Consider the following 15,247-nt stretch of genomic DNA (forward strand, 5'->3'; position numbering starts at 1 on the left):
TCTAGAGATCTGTGCTACTTTCCATCTCTAAACTGCCTTTAATTTTCTGGCTCTTTGCCTACTGTGTTTGAGCAATGAGACTGTTTTTCTTGGTAGGTTCCCAGATACTCTCCATGATGTTTGGGTTCTCAGAAACACCTGTTCCTTGGCTGGGCATCATGGCCTTGGCTCACAGCCTGGCCTTCCAAGTTCAAGCAGTGGACACACACCCTTCAGTAATCTGGTGAGGGACCTGTTACATTATAGTTGGCTTCCTTTTTTTTTTTTTTTTTTTTTGAGAGTGGGTCTCACTCTGTCACTCAGGCTGGAGTGCAGTGGTACAGTCATAGCTCATTGCAGCATCCATCTCCCGGGATCATGCAATCCTCCTGCTTCAGCCTTCTAAGTAGCTGCATTTATAGCATCATGCCACCATGCCTGGCTAATTTTTTGCCAACTTTTAGTAGAGATGAGGTCTCACGATGTTCCCCAGGCTGGTCTCAAACTCCCGAGCTCAAGCAATCCTCCCACCTCAGCCCCCCAAAGCTCTGAGATTACAAGTGTGAGCCACCACCGCCCAGCCACCTTATTTTCTAATGCTGGCTCCTCTTATGTTTTCAAAATGGCAGTTGCCATTCTAGTCACATCAGAAGCAGACACCCATGCCTAGAGACAGAATAAGTCATGTTTGTGTCTTGTGTACCCTGTTAATAGCAAGGAAAACCTTCCTAGAAGCACTCCAGCAGAGTTTTCCTCGTGTGTCATTGTCCAGAATTGTCCAAGCCTAAACCATTCCTTTAATAAGAAAAATGAGCCTAGACCAATCAAGATTTATTCCCTAAGATGGGGGAGTGTCTGAGTCTCCCCTGATGGACAAGCCACTTGTAAAAGGTCAACAAAATTGTGGTTCTGATAGTAAGGACAGAGAAAAGAGGGTAGTTATTGGGCCCAAGGGCCAAAGTGATCATCATGGCTTCCAATTTCCCATAACCCTTGACTCATACTTCATCTGGTGGGGTCACCCAACCCTAGTCTCAGAGGATCCAAGTCCTTAGTGCTCTCATCTTCATTGGGTTGCTTCAGTTTCCCACTGTCGAGTAATATTAGAGATGTGAATACTAAGAGACACCCTAGTGAATACCTGGGATTCCAGACATAGCCTTCCTTGTTCCCTTTGTGGAGCAATAACCAATTTCCCCACGGTAGTTAGAATCAACAATGATCCCCTTCTCTAACTGTTGATTTAGTGATCTGAAGACTCCAAAATAGCCAGATGGCAGTTTCAGCTTCCCATTAAATAGAATTGTGACCATGTCATCTGGGGAAAGTATCAATCCCTTGGGCACTAGGGCCTCCAAACCCACCAAGTCCAATGCTATAGGGACAATATGATAAAGATAAAGTTGTAGAGAAAAAAAATTTCAAGGGAGTTATTAGGAATAATAGAAGAGCCACTCCTACCTCTGCCTCTTGGTTCACAGGCCCATGCATTCTGAACATTGAGTAGATGACAACATATAATGATGACTGGGTTGAGTCCTACACTATATCCTTACAGAGGTTTTCTCTCAGCCAGCACCACGATTGATCCTTCTGCATAATTTCCTCCATCCTATCAAACTAGCTGTTCCTGAGTGATGGGTAAGATCAGTTAATTCCACAGGCATGACTCTGCTGCCACACTTCCCTCATAATAAAATTACTTTCTTGCTCAAAGATATTTGTGATACATGGTGATAAAACAAGGCATTCCATTAGGCCATGAATTGTGGCACTAATAGAAGCTTTCCAAGCAGGGAAGGTAAACCTCTTCCTAGAATATGTATCTATTCCCATGATGACAGATCACTCTTCCCTTTATAATGAAAGGAATCTAGTGAAATTAAACTGCCACCAGATGGTTGACTAATCTGTCAAGGGAACAGTATCATACTGGGGTCTCCGCAATGGCCTCTGCTATAAGCAGACTAATCACTCCATAGTGGCAGTAACTGAATTATCCTTGGCAAGTAGAAGTCTACATTGTTGAATCTACTGTTAGCCTACATTCCTATTGTCACGTAGGCCCACTGAGCAAGCACTAGAGTGACTGTGTAAAGAGGCTGATTGACACCTGTAGAACAGATCTTCTTGTATAACTATCAAGATGGATGCCCTCTGCTGGGCAGTATTGTAGTTCACAGATATTTTCACATGCTGGGCAATTTTAAGAATCAATCCATAATACTTCTCCCACTGACTTCCTTATCTCAAATCTTCTTCTTTCCAAGTAATTGACCAACCTATTAGCTACCGTGCATAAATCAGTACAGATCCATACCTCAGATCAACTCTTCTTCCTAAAAAAGAGGACAACCAGATGTATTGTTCAAAGTTATATCCACTGGGAGAATTTCTCCTCCCCACTATCTTTCAGGGCCACCCCATTATGGTGTGGGCACAGAATTCTGTGGCTGTCTGCTTCAAGTTGGTGCTAGCATACGTGCAGACCATTAATAAACCAAGCCTAAACTTTTTCTTCCCCTGCTAAATGGCTATGAGCCTATAGATAATGGGTTGAAAAAAAAACAGGTAGCAAAGAAGTAAGGGCAGGTCCAATGGACATTTGTTCCATGTGATTTACTTGTGTCTTCCAGATCATCTCAGGCTACCTCAGTGTATACTCTTCCATTTGACAATGGAATTCTGCTGCCCATATTCAATTTACGATCCAGTAAATTAGGTAACACCCAATTTATTTTATTTTATTTTTTTAATTTTACTTTAAGTTCTGGGAGACCTGTACAGAATGTGCAGGTTACATAGGTATACATATGCCATGGTGGTTTGCTGCACCTATCGACCCGTCATCTAGGTTTTAAGCCCCGCATGCATTAGGTATTTGTCCTAGTGCTCTCTCTCCCCTTGCCCCCAACGCCCTCCCCCGACACCGCAGGCCCCAGTGTGTGATGTTCCCCTCCCTGTGTCCACGTGTTCGCATTGTTCAACTCTCACTTGTGAGTGAGAACATGCAGGGTAACTCCCAATTTCTAAAGAGCAGTTCATGTCACATAGTTACTTAGTATCCTATGGTCAGGAGTCTAGCCTCTACTAAGGCCTAGAAGTAAATCAAGAGTTGCCTTTCAAACAGACAATAGCTGTCAGCAGATAACAGCATATTCTTTTTTTTTTTTTTTTTTTTGAGACGGAGTCTCGCTCTGTTGCCCAGGCTGGAATGCAGTGGCGCCATCTCGGTTCACTGCAAGCTCCACCTCCTGGGTTCACGCCATTCTCCTGACTCAGCCTCCCAAGTAGCTGGGACTACAGGTGTCCACCACTGCGCCTGGCTAATTTTTTGTATTTTTAGTAGAGACGGGGTTTCACCATGGTCTCGATCTCCTGACCTTCCAATCCACCTGCCTCGGCCTCCCAAAGTGCTGGGATTACAGGCATGAGCCACCGCACCCGGCCAACAGCATATTCTTATACCAAAATCCTAGGGGTCTGCATTGGGATTCTCCTACTGGGCTTGCAGGAGATTCCATACAGTATCCTAGTTACCATTGGGTCCACTGAATCCTAAAGCCTAAGTGTCAGGGCAGCTTGCATCATAGCCTGGACCTTCTGTAGTACATTATGTAGTTCCAAGTGATATGAACAAGGTGGCAGTCATACAGGTTACATGGGTCGAAGAGTAGCAAATGCAGTACACTGTCTCAAAATACAAACAGGCCAAACAAACACTGTGCATCTTTAAGGTGGATGATACAAGGTAGAGCACTACTTCCTTGTTAGAAATTTCACTAATGTGTCAGGTTCCTGAACTGGGTTTATCGCTTGTTCTCTGGTATTAGTGGTATTTTTTAAAGTATATAGGGTGGTTGCTATTTCCTGCTCACAAGGTGCAATTTGCATAATGTTATCAAGATAAAAGACTACAATGATATACTACTAGATATCAAGGAAACAAAGGTCCCTCTGGAATGATATTCTATCATAGAACAGAAGTCTTTAAATATCCCTGAGGTAATACAGTGACAGTGCTGTTGCAATCATGTGAAAGCAAACTGCTTCTGATTATTTTTGCTGATGGGAATTGAAAAGAAAGCTACTTTCTAGTTTTCAAGTCAATAGCTACCTTCTAGGTGTCAAGAGGTGTTCTGATTTGCTCTAGTAAAGATCCCACATATGTGGAACCACAACTATGACTGGCATCAACATTTGATTAAATTTTTAATAATCCACAGACATTCTCCAAAACTAATTTGGCTATTGCATGAGCCAAGGGGAGTTAAAAGGAAAAGACTTGTATCTTTCCTATCTTTAATGGTGGCACTAATCTCTGGGGAAATCACTAAATTTCCCCAGAGATCAAATTTAATTTTGGTATTCTACTTTGGCATGGGTAAGAAGTTAGCCAGGGAGGTTACACTTGTTCCTATCTGTCATAATAGCTCCCGATAAACCTAATGTAGGAATTCTGCTACTCAATATATCTATACTCACATATATTTTGGGACTGGAAAAATAACTCCAGAGTGGATCTTTAGTCCCACTTGACTTTCTTAAATCTCGACTTTAATCACTGGAATTTTGGTGGTATTTTGAGACTGCAGAGATTAGTATTTAGAGCTAATATCAATTAACCTCCAGAATGTATGAGAATCACCCATTCCTTAATTCACAATCACCCTAGTAAAAGGCTACAAGTACCTCTGGAAATGGCCTTAGGGAAAAGTCACCATTTATACCTGGCTGCACTATGGGACTCTCCCTCAAAGACATCTGCCCTCACTCTTAATTAAGGGACTCCAGGTTTGTCAACTGGTTTGTCTAAGATTCAAGTAATATGCCTTGAATCTGTATTACAGAGATTTCAGTTAGGTTTCTACCAATCAGTCCCAGGATTTTTCCACCTACATATGTCACATAGCACTTAAGTAGGCTGATGGTTTTATTCATTCCTAGAGACTCAGGGATCAATAGGATACCACCACCTATCCTTGCAATCAAAACATCCTGATTTCACTTCTTCCTGAAGGTTATTATAGTAACTGTGCTAAACATGTCTTTGACAGTTGAACCACCTGGCCTCTACCAGGATATAAAATCATGGATCCCAGTTTCAATGTGGGCTCCCAATCATCATCTCTAATCTACTGAGGGCAGCCACACAAGAATTTTTCAAGGATATCTGTTCTCCCTCATTCAATGCCTTGAAAAGAGTAAATTGTACGGGCCCTCCCGGGCATGGTATGAATAGAGTATGACTAAGCAGAATGACTATAATAGAGCAAATCCAACATCCCATCTCCCTAAACCTTGAGATTCTTTCTTCTACAGTATGCCAGGGAAATTCTGGCATCTCAGCATACAGATTGTAAGCTATTATTGAGAACAAGCTTCTAGTAACCCACTTAGAAGGACTTCCAGATGCTCAAGTCAACACAGCAAATCTGAATCCCAGTTAAGTATTTAGCAAGATCCTACAACATCTTCATTGTTAAGCTCTCCTCCAAGAGCATTCCATGTACTTCCCCATTAGGGCTATACTGAAGCTCTTTCTTCTAACTCATATTTAAAGTTCTAAGCCTCATTCATATCTGCTCAAATGCCCCCATCCCATGTCATAGGTCCTAGGCCATCTCCACCAGTGCCCTTACCTTAGCATAACAGAACTAGGTCTCACATTTAATTAACACTGCAATTCCAAAGCCTTTATAGTCAGGCCCCGGACTTGATCCTCAGCCATATCTTCCCCTTAGCTATAATAGATAATGGATTTCTTCAAAGTGATCAAGGAAGTTTTCTGATTTTCTACTCATGCCTGGTATTTGGAACCCAAAGCTATTTGTCTTTTTTTCATGTACTCTCACAGAAGCAGTCAGAAGAGCCAAATGACACAACAATTTTAGTAAACCTCACTGTTACAGCAGCTAAGTGCTAGAGATTGATCTTTCAATGTTGTGCCCTACACTGACACTCCATTTCATGCCACTACTGATAGTTTGAGTAACTGTGATGCCACTCCATGCTATAGAATACCACTGTTTCATTTTTCTTGGCAAGTAGTTTATACAAGTAATCATCAGATATGTGAGTAATATCATCCTAGAAAGCCATTTTGAGAGTCTCTTTTCTGAGACTAATTCTAATTCCTATAACTTTATCAATCAGGTTTCTGGGAAGAAAAAGCACAGAAAGAGAATATAATAACAGGACCATTTATAAAAATCAAAGCTGGGCGCAGTGGTGTGCACCCATAGTCCCAGCTACTTGGGAGGCTGAGGTAGGTGGATTGCTTGAGGCCAGGAGTTTGAGGCTGTGGTACAGTATGATAGCACTTGTTAACAGCCACTGCATTCTAGCCTGGGCAACAGAGCAAGACCTCATATCTAATACATAAATAAATGATTAAAAATGAGGACAGGGTTAAGTGAATCACCAATAGATAGCGAGGAATCCTGAGATTAGCAACAGTGGAAAGCCATTATTATCCTTGCTCTGCAGAAACAAAGAAAAGGAGAACTTACTGGAATCCTGCAAGGGCTATGCAGCTGTAGGATAGGATCCCAGCCAAGCATTGCAGCTTTTTCTGCTCATAACACTAGTCTACATGAGGTGTGGGCAAACTTTGGGCACCCTTTTGAACATACCTGTTATTATGTGAGGAAACCAATAAGGAACAGCATAAGATTATTTGTAATCTGCTATCTTTTCTTGGCTATTGAATTTGCAGACAAAATCAATTTGTGAGTTGAATACAGAAATCCTTCTACCAATTTTCACATAAACCTTAAAACCACTCTGACAATAAAGGTTAACAGAAACAGCTTTTCAACTGTATTAGTCCGTTTTCACACTGCTGATAAAGACATACCCAAGACTGGGCAATTTACAAAAGAAAGAGGTTTAATTGGATTTACAGTTCCACGTGGCAGGGGAAGCCTCACAATTGTGGCAGAAGGCAAGGAGGAGCAAGTCAAGTCCTACATGGATGGCAGCAGGCAAAGGGAGGGCTCATGCAGGGGAACACCCCTTTTTAAAACCATCAGATCTCATGAGACTTATTCACTATCACAAGAACATGACAGGAAAGATTTGCCCCCATTATTCAATTACCTCCTACCAGGTCCCTCTCTCACGTGGGAATTCAAGATGAGATGTAGGTGGGCACACAGCCAAACCATATCATTCTGCCCCTGGCCCCTCCCAAATCTCATGTCCTCACATTTCAAAACCAATCATGCCTTCCCAACAGTCCCCCAAAGTGTTAACTCATTTCGGTGTTAACTCAAAAGTCCACAGTCCAACGTCTCATCTGAGACAAGGCAAGTCCCTTCCACCAATGAGCCTGTAAAATCAAAAGCAGGTTAGTTACTTCCTAGATCCAGGGGGAGTACAGGCATTGGGTAAATACAGCCATTCGAAATGGGAGAAATGGGCCAAAACAAAGGGGCTACAGGCCCCCCGCAAGTATGAAATCAAGCGGGGCAGTCAAATCTTAAAGCTCCAAAATGATCTCCTTTGACTCCATGTCTCACATCTAAGTCATGCTGATGCAAGAGGTTGGTTCCCATGGTCTTGGGCAGCTCTACCCCTGTGGCTTTGCAGGGTACACCCTTCCTCTGGCTGCTTTCATGGGATGGTGTTGAGTGTCTGAAGCTTTTCCAGGTGCACGGTGCAAGCTGTCAGTGGATCTACCATTCTGTGATCTGGAGGACAGTGGCCCTCTTCTCACAGCTCCACTAGGCAGTACCTCAGTAGGAACTCTGTGTGGGGGCTCTAACCCCACATTTCCCTTTCACACTGCCCTAGCAGAGGTTCTCCACGAGGGCCCTACCCCTGCAGAAAACTTCTGCCTGGACATCCAGGCATTCCCATACATCATCTGAAATCTAGGCAAAGGTTCCCAAACCTCAATTCTTGACTTCTGTGTACTAGCAGGCTCAACACCACATGGAAGCTGCCAAGGCTTGAGGCTTGCACCCTCTGAAGCCACGGCCCCGGCTCTATGTTGGCCCCTTTCAGCTGCGGCTGGAGCAGCTGGAATGCAGGGCACCAAGTCTCTAGGCTACACACAGCACAGGGACCCTGGGCCACTTTTTCCTCCTAGGTCTCCGGGCCTGTGATGGGAAGGTCTGCCATGAAGACCTCTGACATGCCCTGGAGGCATTTTCCCCACTGTCTTGGGAATTAATATTCAGCTCTTTGTTACTTATGCAAATTTCTGCAGCCTGCTTGAATTTTTCCTCAGAAAATGGGATTTTCTTTTCCATTGTATTGTCAGGCTGCAAATTTTCCAAACTTTTATGCTCTGCTTCCCTTATAAGACTGAATGCTTTTAACAACACCCTAATCACCTCTTCAATGCTCTGCTGCTTAGAAATTTCTTCTGCCAGATACCCTAAATCTTCTCTCTCAAGTTCAAAGTTCCACAAACCTCTAGGGCAGGGGCAAAATGCCACCAGTGTCTTTGCTAAAACGTAACAAGAGTCACCTTTGCTCCAGTTCCAACAAGTTCCTCATCTCCATCTGAGACTACCTCAGCCTGGACCTTATTGTTATATCACTATTAGCATTTTTGTCAAAGCCATTCAACAAGTCTCTAGGAAGTTCTAAACTTTCCCACATTTTCCTGTCTTCTTCTGAGCTCTCCAAACTGTTCCAACCTCTGCATGTTACCCAGTTCCAAAGTTGCTTCCATATTTTCAGGTAACTTTATAGCAACATCTCACTCTACTGCTACCAATTTTTTTTTTTTTTTTTTTTTTTGAGATAGAGTTTCACTCTTGTTGCCCAGGCTGGAGTGCAATGGTGCAATCTTGGCTCACTGCAACCTCCACTTCCTGGGTTCAAGTGATTCTCCTGCCTCAGCCTCCTGAGTAGCTGGGATTACAGGCATGCACCACCACGCCTGGATAATTTTGTAGTTTTAGCAGAGATGGGGTCTCTCCATGTTGGTCAGGCTGGTCTCAAACTCCCGACCTCAGATGATCCGCCCACCTTGGCCTCCCAAAGTGCTGGGATTACAGGCATGGGCCACTGCGCCAGACCTCAATTTAATGTATTAGTCTGTTTTCATGCTGCTGATAAAGACAAACCTGAGACCAGGCAATTTACAAAAGAAAGAGGTTTAACTGGACTTATAGTTTCATGTGTCTGGGAAGCCTCACAATCATGGCAGAATACAAGGAAGAGCAAGTCATGTCTCACACGGATGGCAGCAGGCAAAGTGAGGGAGCTTGTGCAGGGGAACTCCTCTTTTTAAAACCATCAGATCTCATGAGACTTATTCACTATTATGAAAACAGCATGGGAAAGACTTGCCCTCATGATTCATTACCTCCTACTGGGTCCCTCCCACAACACATGGGAATTCAAGATGAGATTTGGGTGTGGACACAGACAAACCATATCAGTAACATATCTGATGATCAATTCAAACTGGATAAAAGGGATATGGACTGCCTTCCTCACCTCTTCTTTTTAAAACTCTCATCCTAATGACCTGATACTGATGCTGAATGAGATACATGTTCTATTGCCATCTAGAACAAAAAATATAAAAATTGCCCTATATTTGGAAAACAAGGTTTATGCCTCAAAAGACAAGTGGCCCTAATTAGCAAAACAATAGTTTAATAATAATATTTAAAAATCCAAATCATAATTGTGGCAATGTCTTCTAACATTTAATTGATTTCTGTTTAACAGATCTATGGAGCAGTCAACTGAATCACAGAGTTACATGTTGAAATTAGTTTATGTTGGCAGATTAATCAGGAGATTACTATATTGCTTAAATCTGTATGTTCAATAGACTAAAGTTATCGTCCTTATGCTCTGTCCTATCACACTTGAAGGTTTAATTAGCCATTTTGTCTTGGATAATAAATTGTGAACCTTAGCTTTATATAAGACAAAGCATTTTATGTCCCCCAATTCTTTTTTATTCAGCCCTGGCTAAAGTTAGAGCTGAAATTAGAGGCCACAGATTACAGTTAGCATTTTACTGAAGAACTTTCAAAGAAGGAAAGTACATTACAAAGCATGTGGCAAACCATTACCATATATTATACTGATAAGGGTAAAAGCTGAAAAATATTTACGTGTCAGCATGAAGACACTAAGAATGCATGACAATTAGGTTGGAATGAAGGACCTATCAAGCCATATTTATTCTCATTCCATACCCTGTCATATGAAATTGGGTGGTTTGTAAGAAACGCTCTGGTCATTTACCATGACATAACTAACATATTATTACATAAACTTCAACCTTGAAATTGTTTGCTTAATTGTCTAGGATGTAAAATTAAATTTACTCAGTGTATATTTAAGTAAATTGAATTTGAATTTCTTTACAAAGCAACCCACTTCACTGATCTTGTTAAAATTAACTCAACCAGTATTTTAAAAATCCTTAAGATTCTTTTGGAGTTAGTATAAAACAAATGTTTTCCTCTTTGCATGAATTGCGATACAAGTAAAATAATGATTATAGCAGACACATTTTTTAACCACCACATAGAGTCTTGACTTTTTCCATGCCATCTGCCTCTAGGTTGATGGTCAAAGCATATGGATCGGCCATTACTGGCAACATAAAATATCTGTACTCCAGGGTCTTGTTGAAGACTATGACCCCAAACATTTTATTGCCTAATTCATTTTAAATGCTGTATTTCAAGAATAACATGCTTAAAGGATTGTCAGGATATTTGTCCTTGTCTCAAACTGGGCATTCAGTTTCTACTTTATGAAGAAGGCTCATTAAATAAAATTTTTTGAAGTCTTTGCATTAGGAAAATATGTGCCTCTTCCTTGATCAATTGGTTACTCTTGATCTCAAAAACACTATAAAATCCTCTGGTTGGCCTATTTGTCACACTGTTCTGGTTTCGTATTTTCCTTCTCTTTAACTTCATACTAGTTTGCCCACGTATTTTTATCTTGTTTTATAGTGTGTGTTTTCTGTATGCTGCCTGAAATTCCCTGGAGTAATGCAAGTATAAATATGTAAGAATAAATATATTTCAGACTAGATACACGATCAATGCTTATAGGGGCAGAGGAAAAAAATCCCAAATGAATCTACGACAGTAAACAAGTACTAAGATACCAATAGAACATTTGAAGAGATTTTAAGTCATCGAAGCCAAAAGTATGTGCCCACCAAAACAAGTGCCAAGAACTTTGAAAGAAGGGACTGTTCTTCAACAATTTTTTCAATGCAGCAAACACATAGGCTTTGTCCATGAAGCATGTAAGTCTGGGCTTACTTATGTTCCCCAAATAAGTGCCCTTTGTGTGCAGAGCACAAGAAAATACATATATGCCCTGTCCTGTTAAGGTGCGAATTTAATTTCTACGTTATACAATTATCAACAATAAGGAGTATATTTCTCAAGAACAGAATAAAAAATTGGAAGTTCAAAGCCACATGACAACATCTCCAACTTGCTCTTTTGTGATGTTTCAGTCACTAAATGCAGTGGCTGAGTGTTATCTGGCTTTTCTGTTCAAATTCTCTATGAGGCTCCAGAAATAACTTAGCCAGTATAATGTAACACTGGCAACTTAATTTCTACCTTCAGAGCAAGACTGGAACTGAAACTGCAAAACAGCTCGTGAAATATCAGCCAAATTACTTCCCCGAACTCCTGTTCCATATATGCTGTGCATTGTTAAGTATTTTAAGACCTCTTATATTCGATAACCCCCTTTACAATCCTGTAAAACGCTTTATAAACACTTTCCTGGGTGTCAGATGCAAAATCTTACCCTCTTCAAGCTGCAGATAAGGACACTGAGATGTTGCCAAATACGCTGTTTTGTCCCAGAGCACACACTGAGGAAGTGGTAGAACCAGAACCAGTCTGTGACCCCTGACTTTGTTTTACTTTTGCGGAACTCCTGATCTCATTAAAGGTGTAATACCAGCGATGAGACACTGCGTGTGCCCAACAGGGACAAAGGTCGTTGAGCAGTCCTAGGAATTCAGACTTACAGAAATGTCTCAGAAGGCAGGTTGTGCAGGTGTGCAGTGCAGCCTCAAACTGGTACCACCGGGAATGGTTTGCAAAACAGGAAGGTGCAGTAGGGTGTGCCGGGACTTAGTTAACCTGGCACTCCCCCACCTCCTTCCCTGGCGCCCCGCTGCCAGGTTACTTCTGGCCGGGTGCCCTTAATGTACCTTTTCCGTGTTTAACTTGGAGGGCTACGTTCCCATCGCCCTTCTTCCTCTACCCGTCACCCTACAGGCCTACCTGAGAAATGTGGGGACGGTTTAGCCAAGGCCCGTTGGCCCACGAATGCCCAGGGGTGTCCCTTATTTCTGAGAGTGGGAGCGAGACAGCCCAGGCCCTGCAAGGACGCGCCCGGCTAGGGGGGCGCGGTGGCGCGGTCGGGAGGGTGTTGTGTCCTCAGCAGGCCTCAGGGCGGCACTCTGGTTCCGCGGCCGAAGAGCTCGGGCGGGCCGCTGGGCGCCGACCCATGCTGGCTGGGAACGTGTCTCCCGGTGACGCAGCCCCGGGTGGGGAACGTGGTGCGGCGGCGGCGGCGACTGTACGCGCCTCCGCCGCCCCCGAGAGGACGCGCGGTGCAGCGGCTGAGTGGCGGCGGCGGCTACGGCAAACCCGGAGCTGCCGGCCGGCGCGGGGGAGGAGGACGCGGGTGCGGTCTAGGAAGTAGGTCCTGGGCTCCGCGCTCAACAAAGACGGGGCCGCCCCCATCAGGTACCGAGCCGGCCCTGGGCCCCGGCTGGCGGGGAGGCCTCGTCGGGCAGTTCGCGGGCGGCCGGGGAGGGGGAAGGGCCGCAGCCCGAACGGGGATACGGGGTGCTGGGGCCCCTTCCAGGCCCGTTTCTCTTCCACGGTCCCTGGCGGGACGGAAGGGAAGGGGCCGGGCCGCGAGGGCGCGGGCCGCTCGGGGTCGTAGCCTGCGACGCCGACCAGCCTTTGCTCGTCCCTGGTGCAGGCGGAGCTGCGGGCGGAGGCTCCATGTTGGGAAGCGGCGCCGTTCGTGCTCGTTAGCGGGAATCCGGGATCCACGGGGTGAGCTGGCGGGGGCCGGGCCCTAAGCGAAGATGGAGGCCCCGCTGCGGCCTGCCGCGGACATCCTGAGGCGGAACCCGCAGCACGACTACGAGCTCGTCCAGAGGGTCGGCAGCGGCACCTACGGGGACGTCTACAAGGTAAGTGAGGCTGGCTGTGCTTTTTTCCTGCGGTCGACTGGGTCCCGGGAATGGGGCCACTTTCCGGCGAAGTATTGGGGCGAGAGGAGGATGCTTTTATTGTCGCCTCTTGGGGAGAAAGCAGCCGGGGTCCCTTTTACTCGGTTCTGAGCACCCTCGACTCATAGCTTGTTCTAATCGCTACCAACAGGCAGAACTAACCACACAGTTGCAAACTGCTGTTGCACTGTTTTTGTGGTTTAAAGGCTTTTTAATAGGACTTATTTATGGTGTTGAAGGGAATTTGAATCTGCTTGTGGAATTACACCAAAGGATGCTGTAGTGTTAGCATGGAAAAATGCTTCATGGAAGATAGGAAAGAATATTGACATTCAGACATTTGCATTTTTTAAAAAAAATTTGTTTTAGTGGATGAGTTTGACTAAAAAAGCCATATGAAACCCTGTCTCTGAGCTTTAACTGTATGCAAACTAATATCGGTGACATGTATGCAAACATTATCCCTTATAAAAAGATGCTTTTACTGGTGGAAGTTTGATCGTTTGTTTTTGGTTGACGATAAAAATGTGATATTAACTTGCTGGGTTTTGTTTTACTTTAGCGGTTCCTTTCAGGGATTTATAACATCCCATAACCATGAGTGGATATGAGCTGCTGTCTTTGTATTGTACTCTTTTGTATTACTTAAGACAAACGATGAGAGTAAGTTACTCCTAATTTAGGATTTTAAAAAACATAGAGAAGCAAACCCAATTCCCCAAATCCGCTGAGTTCTTGAATGGTTCACAGGAAAGAGATTGAGGTTGCCTTATGCTTTTTGTTGTGTGTTCCAAAAAGGGAGCATTAGTGCAGCCTATGAATATTAAGGGAAAATTTCTTTGCTTTTTGCAACAGCGTTGTTTATTAGATTTGATCGTGATATATATCACATTGTGCCAAACAACACTTATGCATATCGCTGAAGTGGTTTTGTGTCATTTGGGTAATTAACCAGTAGATTCTCCTGGGGTTACGTTGTTTTGCACAGGTGGTTCCCCTCTTTCTACTTACTTTTAATTTCCTCCCAATTAATATTAGCATTTCAAGGTGGTGGTATTATAGCCCTAGCACTCCTTGAGTCTACTGAGATAAACTGTAATGGATAGGCTTTTTATTCCTTAAACAAGCATTTGAGTCTTCTGTACCAGGCACTGGTAGAGGTACTGAGGTGATGAATTGTGAGCAAGGTTCCGGCTCTTACCTTGTGAATACCTTTGAACTCAAAGTGTATGTTTGTAACAATCCTCTTCTTTATGTAAAATTTGAGGTAGTTAACTTGGTTGTTTATCCAAAGATTAGCCATTTTGTGGAATGCTCTTTAGAAAATTGAAATTCCTGTTTCCTTTCTCAGTCTCATTTTTTAGTCATCTTTGTCTTATGATTCACTGTGTGTTAGACCAGTTCAATTTAGTTCATGTTAATTTACAATAGTTTAAATTCTACTTGTTGTATATATTCTCTCCTCCCTACTACAATAAAGTTTTAGGAGTATTTTCCCCATAAAGATCTTAAGACCTCCACCCTTTTTCTTCATAGATATAGTAACTAAAGCAACTATCTGGAGCAGGATTTTATTCATGCCCGGGAAAAGGCAAAGATTATATTTAAGGGGCAGCTAATGCCTGCCTTTTACCCTGGTACCTTCCTGCCCTAGTCTCTCTTCTGCAGTTCCCAAACACAGAATCAAAAACCGAATATTCATCACACTCTACCTTCACCCCTTAACACATGGTCCCCTACCCTCATAATGTTGCTTCCTCACAGTTACATGTATATTACACATGGTCCCCTACCCTCATAATGTTGCTTCCTCACAGTTACATGTATATTCATTGCACACTAGGCCAGCGTCTGATTCTAAACATCCTTAAGGCATTCGTAGCTCCTTGTCTTTTGTTTTCCTTTGTTCTAATTACTTAGAATCACCTTCCACCCCTCCATTTCCACCTGTTGCTATAATACCTGTCCATGAAATCCTTACCCAAATGCTCCTGAGCAAGACAGCCCTTCCCCCTTATTTCTCAGCCTCATCTACCACTCTCCTTAGTCATT

The 15,247-nt window shown here is 43.4% G+C and overlaps 2 protein-coding genes across 3 annotated transcripts in view; one reads left to right on the forward strand and one right to left on the reverse strand.

Moving 5' to 3' along the window:
* The window catches only part of ATL1 (atlastin GTPase 1), a 107,737-nt gene extending 95,312 nt beyond the window's left edge, over window positions 1-12,425 (reverse strand). For both annotated transcript variants that reach the window (XM_058429931.1, XM_032179203.2), the window contains exon 1: window positions 12,231-12,425. The gene's annotated coding sequence lies outside the window, so the exon portion shown is untranslated. The remainder of the gene's footprint in view (window positions 1-12,230) is intronic.
* A 98-nt stretch (window positions 12,426-12,523) lies between these two features.
* MAP4K5 (mitogen-activated protein kinase kinase kinase kinase 5) overlaps window positions 12,524-15,247 on the forward strand; it is a 117,750-nt gene continuing 115,026 nt past the window's right edge. The window contains exons 1-2 of the mRNA XM_032179205.2: window positions 12,524-12,698; window positions 12,940-13,156. Of these exons, the coding sequence (XP_032035096.1) occupies window positions 13,049-13,156 (108 nt within the window). The 5' untranslated portion in view covers window positions 12,524-12,698; window positions 12,940-13,048. The remainder of the gene's footprint in view (window positions 12,699-12,939; window positions 13,157-15,247) is intronic.

The sequence above is a fragment of the Hylobates moloch genome, unplaced genomic scaffold (assembly GCF_009828535.3).
Source record: "Hylobates moloch isolate HMO894 unplaced genomic scaffold, HMol_V3 SCAFFOLD_16, whole genome shotgun sequence".
In the NCBI taxonomy this organism is placed as follows: Eukaryota; Metazoa; Chordata; class Mammalia; order Primates; family Hylobatidae; genus Hylobates; species Hylobates moloch.